The following is a 13,898-nucleotide window of genomic DNA, read 5'->3' as shown; positions in this document are numbered from 1 at the left end:
TGTGTCCCCTCCTGTACCTGTGAGAGAGGCGACAGTAGCAGCTACTTTCTCAGCGAAGCCGATTCGCGTGTTGAGGCCTGTGCCAACGGCAGTACCTCCTGCTGCCAGCTCATATATTCTGGGCATGGCCGTCTTCACTCGCTCAATACTGTACTTCACCTGCTGCACATACCCGCCGAACTCCTGGAAAAAACGTAGAGAAAACAGGACCGATAGTCGACTGGTAGAGACATTAAAGAGGACCTAGTACAGAGCCCTGGGGGGACACCAGTAGTGAGACATTAAAGAGGACCTAGTACAGAGCCCTGGGAGGACACCAGTAGTGAGACATTATAGAGGACCTAGTACAGAGCCCTGGGGGACACCAGTAGTGATACATTAAAGAGGACCTAGTACAGAGCCCTGGGGGACACCAGGTGTGAGACATTAAAGAGGACCTAGTACAGAGCCCTGAGGGACACCAGTAGTGAGACATTAAAGAGGACCTAGTACAGAGCCCTGAGGGACACCAGTAGTGAGACATTAACCATTTTTTTTTTAAATGGTTCATTAGGATAGTTTGACAACTAGCAGACTAGTGTTGTACGCACAGTACACCGAAAACATCTGTACTTTTTTCCAATAAAATATGAAAAAAAATAATAATAAAAAAAAACGGATCGGTACAACATTTTTTTGTTACTTTCGTTTCTTCTCTCGAAATGTGTCTCACGTTTGGAAATAAAATAAAATGTATTTAAATTAATTAATTTGTCCCTGTCTGCTGGTAGCTGGAAAGGCTAATGAGGCGATAATGCTAATGATAACCATCTTTTGGTAGCTGTAAAGGCTTTCCCAAAAACCTTCTCAATTAAAAGTTAACTACAACGTGGCCCATGCCTACCTGGCAGAATGACATCATGATGATTATTTACATCAATCCAGTGGCCATTTGTTCTGTAGAACTAAATACAGTGTGACTGAGAGCGAAAACGCTGCTTTCTCTGCCATGGTATCATTTATGGTATTGAGTATCGTGACGACACCATATCACAGAGACAGACACAAAGACTATCACATTCTCACTGGCGTCCCAGAGACGACGGCACAGCGTCCTGTCCCTGTCCCAGAGACGACGGCACAGCGTCCTGTACCTGTCCCAGAGTCCTGTCCCTGTCCCAGAGACGACGGCACAGCGTCCTGTACCTGTCCCAGAGTCCTGTACCTGTCCCAGCAACGACAGCACAGCGTCCTGTGTGTGTGTGTGTGTGTGTACTGTACCTGTCCCAGAGACAATGGCACAGCGTCATGTGTGTGTGCGTGTGTGTGTGTGTGTGTGTGTGTGTGTGTACCTGTCCCAGAGACAATGGCACAGCGTCCTGTGTGTGTGTGTGTGTGTGTGTGTGTGTGTAGGTGTGTGTGTGTAGGTGTGTGTGTGTGTGTGTGTGTGTGTGTGTGTGTGTGTGTGTGTGTGTGTGTGTGTACTGTACCTGTCCCAGAGACAGCGGCACAGCGTCCTGCGTGTGCGTGCGTCCGATCTTGATGATGTCTTTAAACTCCACAGCCTTGGCGTGCAGGGCGTCGTGGAGGTGTTGTAGACCAGGAAGCAGAACCTCGTGGATCTCTTTGGCTGCTGCGATGTGCATGGCTGTGGGGAACGTATCGTTGGAGCTCTGCAAGAGTAGACAACTACAGGTCCATTCAAACGCTCTGCAAGAGTAGACAACTACAGGTCCATTCAAACCGCTCTGCAAGAGTAGACAACTACAGGTCCATTCAAACGCTCTGCAAAAGTAGACAACTACAGGTCCATTCAAACGCTCTGCAAGAGTAGACAACTACAGGTCCATTCAAACGCTCTGCAAGAGTAGACAACTACAGGTCCATTCAAACGCTCTGCAAGAGTAGACAACTACGGGTCCATTCAAACGCTCTGCAAGAGTAGACAACTACGGGTCCATTCAAACGCTCTGCAAGAGTAGACAACTACGGGTCCATTCAAACGCTCTGCAAGAGTAGACAACTACGGGTCCATTCAAACGCTCTGCAAGAGTAGACAACTACGGGTCCATTCAAAACGCTCTGCAAGAGTAGACAACTACAGGTCCATTCAAAACGCTCTGCAAGAGTAGACAACTACAGGTCCATTCAAAACGCTCTGCAAGAGTAGACAACTACAGGTCCATTCAAACGCTCTGCAAGAGTAGACAACTACAGGTCCATTCAAACGCTCTGCAAGAGTAGACAACTACAGGTCCATTCAAACGCTCTGCAAGAGTAGACAACTACAGGTCCATTCAAACGCTCTGCAAGAGTAGACAACTACAGGTCCATTCAAACGCTCTGCAAGAGTAGACAACTACAGGTCCATTCAAACGCTCTGCAAGAGTAGACAACTACGGGTCCATTCAAACGCTCTGCAAGAGTAGACAACTACGGGTCCATTCAAACGCTCTGCAAGAGTAGACAACTACGGGTCCATTCAAACGCTCTGCAAGAGTAGACAACTACGGGTCCATTCAAACGCTCTGCAAGAGTAGACAACTACGGGTCCATTCAAACGCTCTGCAAGAGTAGACAACTACAGGTCCATTCAAACGCTCTGCAAGAGTAGACAACTACAGGTCCATTCAAACGCTCTGCAAGAGTAGACAACTACAGGTCCATTCAAACGCTCTGCAAGAGTAGACAACTACAGGTCCATTCAAAACGCTCTGCAAGAGTAGACAACTACAGGTCCATTCAAACGCTCTGCAAGAGTAGACAACTACAGGTCCATTCAAAACGCTCTGCAAGAGTAGACAACTACAGGTCCATTCAAACGCTCTGCAAGAGTAGACAACTACAGGTCCATTCAAAACGCTCTGCAAGAGTAGACAACTACAGGTCCATTCAAAACGCTCTGCAAGAGTAGACAACTACAGGTCCATTCAAAACGCTCTGCAAGAGTAGACAACTACAGGTCCATTCAAACGCTCTGCAAGAGTAGACAACTACAGGTCCATTCAAAACGCTCTGCAAGAGTAGACAACTACAGGTCCATTCAAAACGCTCTGCAAGAGTAGACAACTACAGGTCCATTCAAAACGCTCTGCAAGAGTAGACAACTACAGGTCCATTCAAACGCTCTGCAAGAGTAGACAACTACAGGTCCATTCAAACGCTCTGCAAGAGTAGACAACTACAGGTCCATTCAAACGCTCTGCAAGAGTAGACAACTACAGGTCCATTCAAACGCTCTGCAAGACCCAACTATTTACATTAATTACAGAGAGATTGATTTTTTTTTTTTTTGAACTCTTTACCTGAGCTTTTCAGATACCCATAAATACAAACATTTAACTAAATGCTGCCGCCCGTTACCCTTCTGTTACCCTTCTGAGGGCAAACGCTGCCGCCCGTTACCCTTCTGTTACCCTTCTGAGGGCAAACGCTGCCGCCCGTTACCCTTCTGAGGGCAAACGCTGCCGCCCGTTACCCTTCTGAGGGCAAACGCTGCCGCCCGTTACCCTTCTGTTACCCTTCTGAGGGCAAACGCTGCCGCCCGTTACCCTTCTGAGGGCAAACGCTGGCGCCCGTTACCCTTCTGAGGGCAAACGCTGGCGCCCGTTACCCTTCTGTTACCCTTCTGAGGGCAAACGCTGCCGCCCGTTACCCTTCTGTTACCCTTCTGAGGGCAAACGCTGCCGCCCGTTACCCTTCTGAGGGCAAACGCTGCCGCCCGTTAACCTTCTGTTACCCTTCCGAGGGCAAACGCTGCCGCCCGTTACCCTTCTGAGGGCAAACGCTGCCGCCCGTTACCCTTCTGAGGGCAAACGCTGCCGCCCGTTACCCTTCTGAGGGCAAACGCTGCCGCCCGTTACCCTTCTGAGGGCAAACGCTGCCGCCCGTTACCCTTCTGAGGGCAAACGCTGCCGCTCGTTACCCTTCTGTTACCCTTCTGAGGGCAAACGCTGCCGCCCGTTACCCTTCTGTTACCCTTCCGAGGCTCCAAATAAAACACGGTCACTAGCTACTTCTATATCTGGGTGAAAAACAGTTTATTTCCTTCTTCAACATTTTGTATGAAATGAGGAAGCGGTTCTGAATGGTCAGCCTACCTGGCTTTTGTTGACGTGGTCGTTGGGATGAACAGGGTCCTTGCTGCCCAGCTTCCCTCCGAGGATCTCGATGGCCCTGTTGCTGATCACCTCGTTGACGTTCATGTTGGACTGAGTTCCTGAACCGGTCTGCCACACCACCAGAGGGAAGTGGTCATCCAGCTTACCAGCTGCCACCTGGTCCAAGGGACATGGACATCAGACCAGAGAGGACAACATGCCTTAGTCTGGTCCAAGGAACATGGACATCAGACCAGAGAGGACAACATGCCTTAGTCTGGTCCAAGGAACATGGACATCAGACCAGAGAGGACAACATGTCTTAGTCTGGTCCAAGGAACATGGACATCAGTTAGTACAGAGAGGACAACATGCCTTAGTCTGGTCCAAGGAACATGGACATCAGACCAGAGAGGACAACATGTCTTAGTCTGGTCCAAGGAACATGGACATCAGTTAGTACAGAGAGGACAACATGCTTTAGTCTGGTCCAAGGAACATGGACATCAGTTAGTACAGAGAGGACAACATGCTTTAGTCTGGTCCAAGGAACATGGACATCAGTTAGTACAGAGAGGACAACATGCTTTAGTCTGGTCCAAGGAACATGGACATCAGACCAGAGAGGACAACATGTCTTAGTCTGGTCCAAGGAACATGGACATCAGTTAGTACAGAGAGGACAACATGCTTTAGTCTGGTCCAAGGAACATGGACATCAGTTAGTACAGAGAGGACAACATGCTTTAGTCTGGTCCAAGGAACATGGACATCAGTTAGTACAGAGAGGTCAACATGTCTTAGTCCGAGACCAGTACCAAGGCATTCATCAGTAGAATGAGGGCACCATGTCTAAATGTAACTAGTAGGTCTAATGTAGCTAGCGAATAGCTTGATCCCAGATCTGTTTGTGCCGTCTTGCCAACAACACAAACAGGTCTGGGACCAGGCTAGGTAGAAAGGTCTAAGTGCTCTGCTTTTTGCTCAGTACTGTATCAAACGCTATAGCTATTCTCTACAGCAGTGTAGCCTAATGTTTAGAACGAGACAGGTACCCAGGCTGATCTGTGAACTCACAATGTTCGTTGACTTTCTCCCTCTCTCCCTCCCTCCCTCTCCTTCCCTCTCTCTCCCTCTCTCCCCCCTCCCTCCCCTCTCTCTCTCACCCCCTCTCTCCCTCCCTCCCTCCTCTCTCTCTCTCCCTCTCCCCCTCCCTCCCTCTCTCACCCCCTCTCTCCCTCCCTCCCTCCTCTCTCCCTCCTCTCTCCCTCTCCCCCTCCTCCCCCTCTCCTCTCTCCCTCTCTCTCTCTCTCTCTCTCTCTCTCTCCTCCCTCTCCCTCCCTCTCTCCCTCCCCTGTGGTGTTGTTGTTAGTGTCTCTGTTCACCCTGTATTAGGCACCTCGTCAGCAGCCAGCACGATGGCATCAGCCAGCCTCGGGTCCAGCCCATAGTCCTTGTTAACCTCTGCAGCAGCACTCTTCAGAATCCCGAAGGCTTTGATCACCTGGATCTGTTGGGACGAGGAAAGGAAACGGTAGTGAGGACGTGTGGAGCGAAGATGAATTTTACTGTTACACAAGGATACACAAGGAATACATGAAGTAACCTTTAGTCTGATCTGAATCTGGGATAACAGGACAGGAAACGTTGCAAGGATGTGTGTCCAATTTGTAGTGAGAGCTAGCTACAATGATTCCCTGAGACATGGCGGGACTGGTGACCCGCAGCCAGCGGGGACTGGTGACCCGCAGCCAGCGGGGACTGGGGACCCGCAGCCAGCGGGGACTGGTGACCCGCAGCCACAGGAACCCACAGCCAGCGGGGACTGGTGACCCGCAGCCACAGGAACCCGCAGCCAGCGGGGACTGGTGACCCGCAGCCAGCGGGGACTGGTGATCCGCAGCCAGCGGGGACTGGTGACCCGCAGCCAGCGGGGACTGGGGACCCACAGCCAGCGGGGACTGGTGACCCGCAGCCACAGGAACCCGCAGCCAGCGGGGACTGGTGACCCGCAGCCACAGGAACCCGCAGCCAGCGGGGACTGGTGACCCGCAGCCAGCGGGGACTGGTGACCCGCAGCCAGCGGGGACTGGTGACCCGCAGCCAGCGGGGACTGGTGACCCGCAGCCAGCGGGGACTGGTGACCCGCAGCCAGCGGGGACTGGTGACCCTCAGCCAGCGGGGACTGGTGACCCACAGCCAGCGGGGACTGGTGACCCGCAGCCAGCGGGGACTGGTGACCCACAGCCAGCGGGACTGGTGACCCACAGCCAGCCCACAGCCAGCGGGGACTGGTGACCCGCAGCCAGCGGGGACTGGGGACCCACAGCCAGCGGGACTGGTGACCCACAGCCAGCCCACAGCCAGCGGGGACTGGTGACCCACAGCCAGCGGGGACTGGTGACCCGCAGCCAACGGGGACTGGGGACCCACAGCCAGCGGGGACTGGTGACCCACAGCCAGCGGGGACTGGTGACCCGCAGCCACAGGAACCCACAGCCAGCCCACAGCCAGCGGGGACTGGTGACCCGCAGCCACAGGAACCCACAGCCAGCAGGGACTGGTGACCCGCAGCCACAGGAACCCACAGCCAGCGGGGACTGGTGACCCGCAGCCAGCGGGGACTGGTGACCCACAGCCAGCGGGGACTGGTGACCCACAGCCAGCGGGGACTGGTGACCCACAGCCAGCGGGGACTGGTGACCCACAGCCAGCGGGGACTGGTGACCCACAGCCAGCGGGGACTGGTGACCCACAGCCAGCGGGGACTGGTGACCCACAGCCAGCGGGACTGGTGACCCACAGCCAGCGGGGACTGGTGACCCACAGCCAGCGGGACTGGTGACCCACAGCCAGCGGGGACTGGTGACCCACAGCCAGCGGGGACTTGTGACCCACAGCCAGCGGGGACTGGTGACCCGCAGCCACAGGAACCCACAGCCAGCGGGGACTGGTGACCCACAGCCAGCGGGGACTGGTGACCCACAGCCAGCGGGGACTGGTGACCCACAGCCAGCGGGGACTGGTGACCCACAGCCAGCGGGGACTGGTGACCCACAGCCAGCGGGGACTGGTGACCCACAGCCAGCGGGGACTGGTGACCCACAGCCAGCGGGGACTGGTGACCCACAGCCAGCGGGACTGGTGACCCACAGCCAGCGGGGACTGGTGACCCACAGCCAGCGGGGACTGGTGACCCACAGCCAGCGGGGACTGGTGACCCACAGCCAGCGGGGACTGGTGACCCACAGCCAGCGGGGACTGGTGACCCACAGCCAGCGGGACTGGTGACCCACAGCCAGCAGGGCTGGGGACCCGCAGCCACAGCCAGCGGCTCTGGGGACCCGCAGCCACAGGAACCCACAGCCAGCGGCTCTGGGAACCCACAGCCAGCGGGACTGGTGACCTACAGCCATGTCTCAAGCTACAACTTGATAGATGAAGTAACATTTAGTCTGAACTTACTGGCATTCTCTCTGACGGTCCTCCGATCTTGAAGTTCATGGTGGACCGGACTGTCTGAGCCCCATAATACTTGTCAACTGGCACCTTCAGCTCTCCAAAGGTGTCTGCTTCAATTCTGTACTCTGAAGACTGAAAAACAACATCGAGACAGTCAAATAGCAAAGATGAAAAGTTAGTCGGGGTCACTTGACGGCGGATAGCTACGTGGTCACTTGACGGCGGCTAGCTACGTGGTCCCTTGACGGCGGATAGCTACGTGGTCACTTGACGGCGGATAGCTACGTGGTCACTTGACGGCGGATAGCTACGGGGTCACTTGGCGGTGGATAGCTACGGGGTCACTTGGCGGCGGATAGCTACGCGGTCACTTGACGGCGGATAGCTACGCGGTCACTTGACGGCGGATAGCTACGCGGTCACTTGACGGAGGATAGCTACGCGGTCACTTGACGGCGGATAGCTACGTGGGTTACTTGGCGGCGGCTAGCTACGTGGGTTACTTGGCGGCGGCTAGCTACGTGGGTTACTTGACGGCGGATAGCTACGTGGGTTACTTGGCGGCGGCTAGCTACGTGGGTTACTTGGCGGCGGCTAGCTACGTGGGTTACTTGGCGGCGGCTAGCTACGTGGGTTACTTGACGGCGGCTAGCTACGTGGGTTACTTGACGGCGGCTAGCTACGTGGGTTACTTGACGGCGGCTAGCTACGGGGTTACTTAACGGCGGCTAGCTACGGGGTTACTTGACGGCGGCTAGCTACGGGGGTTACTTGACGGCGGCTAGCTACGGGGTTACTTAACGGCGGCTAGCTACGTGGGTTACTTAACGGCGGCTAGCTACGGGGTTACTTGACGGCGGCTAGCTACGGGGTTACTTGACGGCGGCTAGCTACGTGGGTTACTTAACGGCGGCTAGCTACGGGGTTACTTGGTTAGAGACATAATCTCAACAACAAAAAAGCTAACCTCTCTCAAGACTAAACAAACAAAACGGTTGTTTCTCAGGCTGACCTATCAGGGGTTTAGATACAGAACAGTGCTCTGTGCCAGCGGTCGTGTTGGTGTGCAGTTTGCCAAGTACCTCGACTCCTCCGCGGAGTTGAGAGTAAACGGTTGTTTCTCAGGCTGACCTATCAGGGGTTTAGATACAGAACAGTGCTCTGTGCCAGCGGTCGTGTTGGTGTGCAGTTTGCCAAGTACCTCGACTCCTCCGCGGAGTTGAGAGTAAACGGTTGTTTCTCAGGCTGACCTATCAGGGGTTTAGATACAGAACAGTGCTCTGTGCCAGCGGTCGTGTTGGTGTGCAGTTTGCCAAGTACCTCGACTCCTCCGCGGAGTTGAGAGTAAACGGTTGTTTCTCAGGCTGACCTATCAGGGGTTTAGATACAGAACAGTGCTCTGTGCCAGCGGTCGTGTTGGTGTGCAGTTTGCCAAGTACCTCGACTCCTCCGCGGAGTTGAGAGTAAACGGTTGTTTCTCAGGCTGACCTATCAGGGGTTTAGATACAGAACAGTGCTCTGTGCCAGCGGTCGTGTTGGTGTGCAGTTTGCCAAGTACCTCGACTCCTCCGCGGAGTTGAGAGTAAACGGTTGTTTCTCAGGCTGACCTATCAGGGGTTTAGATACAGAACAGTGCTCTGTGCCAGCGGTCGTGTTGGTGTGCAGTTTGCCAAGTACCTCGACTCCTCCGCGGAGTTGAGAGAAAACGGTTGTTTCTCAGGCTGACCTATCAGGGGTTTAGATACAGAACAGTGCTCTGTGCCAGCGGTCGTGTTGGTGTGCAGTTTGCCAAGTACCTCGACTCCTCCGCGGAGTTGAGAGTAAACGGTTGTTTCTCAGGCTGACCTATCAGGGGTTTAGATACAGAACAGTGCTCTGTGCCAGCGGTCGTGTTGGTGTGCAGTTTGCCAAGTACCTCGACTCCTCCGCGGAGTTGAGAGTAAACGGTTGTTTCTCAGGCTGACCTATCAGGGGTTTAGATACAGAACAGTGCTCTGTGCCAGCGGTCGTGTTGGTGTGCAGTTTGCCAAGTACCTCGACTCCTCCGCGGAGTTGAGAGAAAACGGTTGTTTCTCAGGCTGACCTATCAGGGGTTTAGATACAGAACAGTGCTCTGTGCCAGCGGTCGTGTTGGTGTGCAGTTTGCCAAGTACCTCGACTCCTCCGCGGAGTTGAGAGTAAACGGTTGTTTCTCAGGCTGACCTATCAGGGGTTTAGATACAGAACAGTGCTCTGTGCCAGCGGTCGTGTTGGTGTGCAGTTTGCCAAGTACCTCGACTCCTCCGCGGAGTTGAGAGTAAACGGTTGTTTCTCAGGCTGACCTATCAGGGGTTTAGATACAGAACAGTGCTCTGTGCCAGCGGTCGTGTTGGTGTGCAGTTTGCCAAGTACCTCGACTCCTCCGCGGAGTTGAGAGTAAACGGTTGTTTCTCAGGCTGACCTATCAGGGGTTTAGATACAGAACAGTGCTCTGTGCCAGCGGTCGTGTTGGTGTGCAGTTTGCCAAGTACCTCGACTCCTCCGCGGAGTTGAGAGAAAACGGTTGTTTCTCAGGCTGACCTATCAGGGGTTTAGATACAGAACAGTGCTCTGTGCCAGCGGTCGTGTTGGTGTGCAGTTTGCCAAGTACCTCGACTCCTCCGCGGAGTTGAGAGTAAACGGTTGTTTCTCAGGCTGACCTATCAGGGGTTTAGATACAGAACAGTGCTCTGTGCCAGCGGTCGTGTTGGTGTGCAGTTTGCCAAGTACCTCGACTCCTCCGCGGAGTTGAGAGAAAACGGTTGTTTCTCAGGCTGACCTATCAGGGGTTTAGATACAGAACAGTGCTCTGTGCCAGCGGTCGTGTTGGTGTGCAGTTTGCCAAGTACCTCGACTCCTCCGCGGAGTTGAGAGTAAACGGTTGTTTCTCAGGCTGACCTATCAGGGGTTTAGATACAGAACAGTGCTCTGTGCCAGCGGTCGTGTTGGTGTGCAGTTTGCCAAGTACCTCGACTCCTCCGCGGAGTTGAGAGTAAACGGTTGTTTCTCAGGCTGACCTATCAGGGGTTTAGATACAGAACAGTGCTCTGTGCCAGCGGTCGTGTTGGTGTGCAGTTTGCCAAGTACCTCGACTCCTCCGCGGAGTTGAGAGTAAACGGTTGTTTCTCAGGCTGACCTATCAGGGGTTTAGATACAGAACAGTGCTCTGTGCCAGCGGTCGTGTTGGTGTGCAGTTTGCCAAGTACCTCGACTCCTCCGCGGAGTTGAGAGTAAACGGTTGTTTCTCAGGCTGACCTATCAGGGGTTTAGATACAGAACAGTGCTCTGTGCCAGCGGTCGTGTTGGTGTGCAGTTTGCCAAGTACCTCGACTCCTCCGCGGAGTTGAGAGTAAACGGTTGTTTCTCAGGCTGACCTATCAGGGGTTTAGATACAGAACAGTGCTCTGTGCCAGCGGTCGTGTTGGTGTGCAGTTTGCCAAGTACCTCGACTCCTCCGCGGAGTTGAGAGTAAACGGTTGTTTCTCAGGCTGACCTATCAGGGGTTTAGATACAGAACAGTGCTCTGTGCCAGCGGTCGTGTTGGTGTGCAGTTTGCCAAGTACCTTGACTCCTCCGCGGAGTTGAGAGTAAACTGGTTTTTTTTTTTAAATGAACCTCTAGGGCTGTGGAGGTAATAACATTTTTGGCAGCAGGTTATTGTCATGCAAAAAGTACGCCGGTCTAACAGTAATTTATCGTTAATTAAAACGTTTAGCATCTCCAAGCCGCTGATGAGCGCCGTTGGAACATCTACATTTAAAATAGTATTAATAAATTAATTTCAAATATACACCATCACAACACAGCCATTATATATTTTAATCAGAAACATTACGATATGGAGAAAATGTATTTCAGAAGAACAGAATATATGTGTTGGTCTACTGCATGTTATCTGGCTATTCTCCATGATACAGACTGTAGACTTGTTCATTTATCAGACTAGATACTGTATGTTATCTGGCTATGATATAGACTGTAGACTTGTTCATTTATCAGACTAGATACTGTATGTTATCTGGCTATGATATAGACTGTAGACTTGTTCATTTATCAGACTAGATACTGTATGTTATCTGGCTATGATATAGACTGTAGACTTGTTCATTTATCAGACTAGATACTGTATGTTATCTGGCTATGATATAGACTGTAGACTTGTTCATTTATCAGACTAGATACTGTATGTTATCTGGCTATGATATAGACTGTAGACTTGTTCATTTATCAGACTAGATACTGTATGTTATCTGGCTATTCTCCATGATACAGACTGTAGACTTGTTCATTTATCAGACTAGATACTGTATGTTATCTGGCTATGATATAGACTGTAGACTTGTTCTTTTGCTTAAAAAGTCCTGTGACATTATTTTATATGATTTTTTTATAGTAAGAAGAATTTAATTGAATAAAATATAAATTATATTTTTCCCATTATGGAGCGAGTGCGCATATGAAGTGGCTATGTTGAGCATAAAAGTTAGAGTTATTTGGCAACTTTAGTTGTGAATGATACAAACGTTAGAAATCACAACATATATGAGCTGCATGGTGCGACTATAGGTGTTTATGATGATTTGAGAAAGTAGCAGAAAAAAGCTCTTGCTGTGTTCTTTGCTTCAGGCTGAACAGCTGTTTTCTCATCAAGTGATGATATCTTCACCCATCAGACTACTGTCAATTTAATCTGGTCTTTACTAATATATAAAATGAGTTGAGATTATTTTTTTTTTTCACCTTTATTTAACCAGGTAGGCAAGTTGAGAACAAGTTCTCATTTACAACTGCGACCTGGCCAAGATAAAGCAACGCAGTTCGACAACATACAACAACACAGAGTTACACATGGAGTAGATTTAGAAAGGCCCACTGTGTAACGTGCAGGAACAGGTGCAGGGGGAAAGATGTGGAATCTGTATACACTGGAATAGAGAACGGAGACTGAGCACATTCCCTCCCCGTCCGTTTCCTAGGTTACTTTGGTTTTATAACAGAACATTTCCCTCCATGCATCAACCACTGTTTGAGGAGCTCTCGCTGCCCGACAGGAGATATTCCACCCAGTACTCTGTATGCCATGGCCTCTCAGACCTTCCTTCAGCTACCCAGTACTCTGTATGCCATGGCCTCTCAGACCTTCCTTCCTTCAGCTACCCAGTACTCTGTATGCCATGGCCTCTCAGACCTTCCTTCAGCTACCCAGTGCGTAATTTGGATAATCAAGTGAAATCTGTACGGTAACAATCGATAGTAAGATGTTTTTGCAACAAAACATATTTCACTAAACTGTTGACAGCCAGTCTGCCCGCTCGAGTAAAATGTTAATCATTCTTGAGTCAAAGTAAAGATTCCTTAATAGAAAATGACTCAAGTAAAAGTGGAAGTCACCCAGATAAATACTACTGCAGTAGAAGTGGAAGTCACCCAGTAAAATACTACTGCAGTAGAAGTAGAAGTCACCCAGTAAAATACTACTGCAGTAGAAGTCACCCAGTAAAATACTACTGCAGTAGAAGTGGAAGTCACCCAGTAAAATACTACTGCAGTAGAAGTCACCCAGTAAAATACTATTGCAGTAGAAGTGGAAGTCACCCAGTAAAATACTACTGCAGTAGAAGTCACCCAGTAAAATACTATTGCAGTAGAAGTGGAAGTCACCCAGTTAAATACTACTGCAGTAGAAGTCACCCAGTAAAATACTACTGCAGTAGAAGTGGAAGTCACCCAGTAAAATACTACTGCAGTAGAAGTGGAAGTCACCCAGTAAAATACTACTGCAGTAGAAGTCACCCAGTAAAATACTACTGCAGTAGAAGTGTTGTAGTAGAGTAGTGGCCGGAGGGCACACAATGTATTGTGAAATCTGTTATAAAATGTATTTCAATATTTAAAAAAGGATTTATAATGTATATTACTGCCTTCATTTTTGCTGGACCACAGGAAGAGTAGCGGCTGCCTCCTTGTATGTTGAAATTCAACAGTGTGACTTGTGATGAGACTGTTCACAGAAAGGGAGCCTAGATGTTAGAGAGGAGAGAGAGGAGTCTTCCACTCTCTGGTTCCTAGGGGCTACTGTTACCCCTGCCGTTACCTCGTACCCCTCTGCACACTGACTCCTTGTATAGCCTCGTTATTGATATTTTATTGAGGAACGTTAACTATTTGGTTTTTTATTTATTTTTTAATTTAGGACATTTTTCTTGCGTTTGCTCTCTGTATTGTTGGGATAAATAAATAAATATAATTGTTGGGATAAATAAACTTTGATTTGAACTCCGTGTTGTACTTGGTAATTAAGTTATGTAGTGAGTTAGCCCATTAGCACGCTAGCTAACA

At 50.9% G+C, this 13,898-nt stretch overlaps 1 protein-coding gene across 3 annotated transcripts in view; it reads right to left on the bottom strand.

Annotated features, from left to right (window-relative positions):
* Positions 1–13,898, bottom strand: part of LOC115183303 (fumarate hydratase, mitochondrial) — a 39,354-nt gene that overhangs the window by 24,861 nt on the left and 595 nt on the right. For all 3 annotated transcript variants that reach the window (XM_029744631.1, XM_029744632.1, XM_029744633.1), the window contains exons 2-6: positions 7,545–7,673; positions 5,479–5,589; positions 4,080–4,256; positions 1,470–1,652; positions 18–183 (exon numbers count right to left, since the gene is read on the bottom strand). In XM_029744631.1, coding sequence (XP_029600491.1) covers positions 18–183; positions 1,470–1,652; positions 4,080–4,256; positions 5,479–5,589; positions 7,545–7,673 — 766 coding nt within the window. The remainder of the gene's footprint in view (positions 1–17; positions 184–1,469; positions 1,653–4,079; positions 4,257–5,478; positions 5,590–7,544; positions 7,674–13,898) is intronic.

Source organism: Salmo trutta, unplaced genomic scaffold (assembly GCF_901001165.1).
Source record: "Salmo trutta unplaced genomic scaffold, fSalTru1.1, whole genome shotgun sequence".
Lineage (NCBI taxonomy): Eukaryota > Metazoa > Chordata > Actinopteri > Salmoniformes > Salmonidae > Salmo > Salmo trutta.
This window is presented reverse-complemented; position numbering and strand designations above follow the sequence as displayed.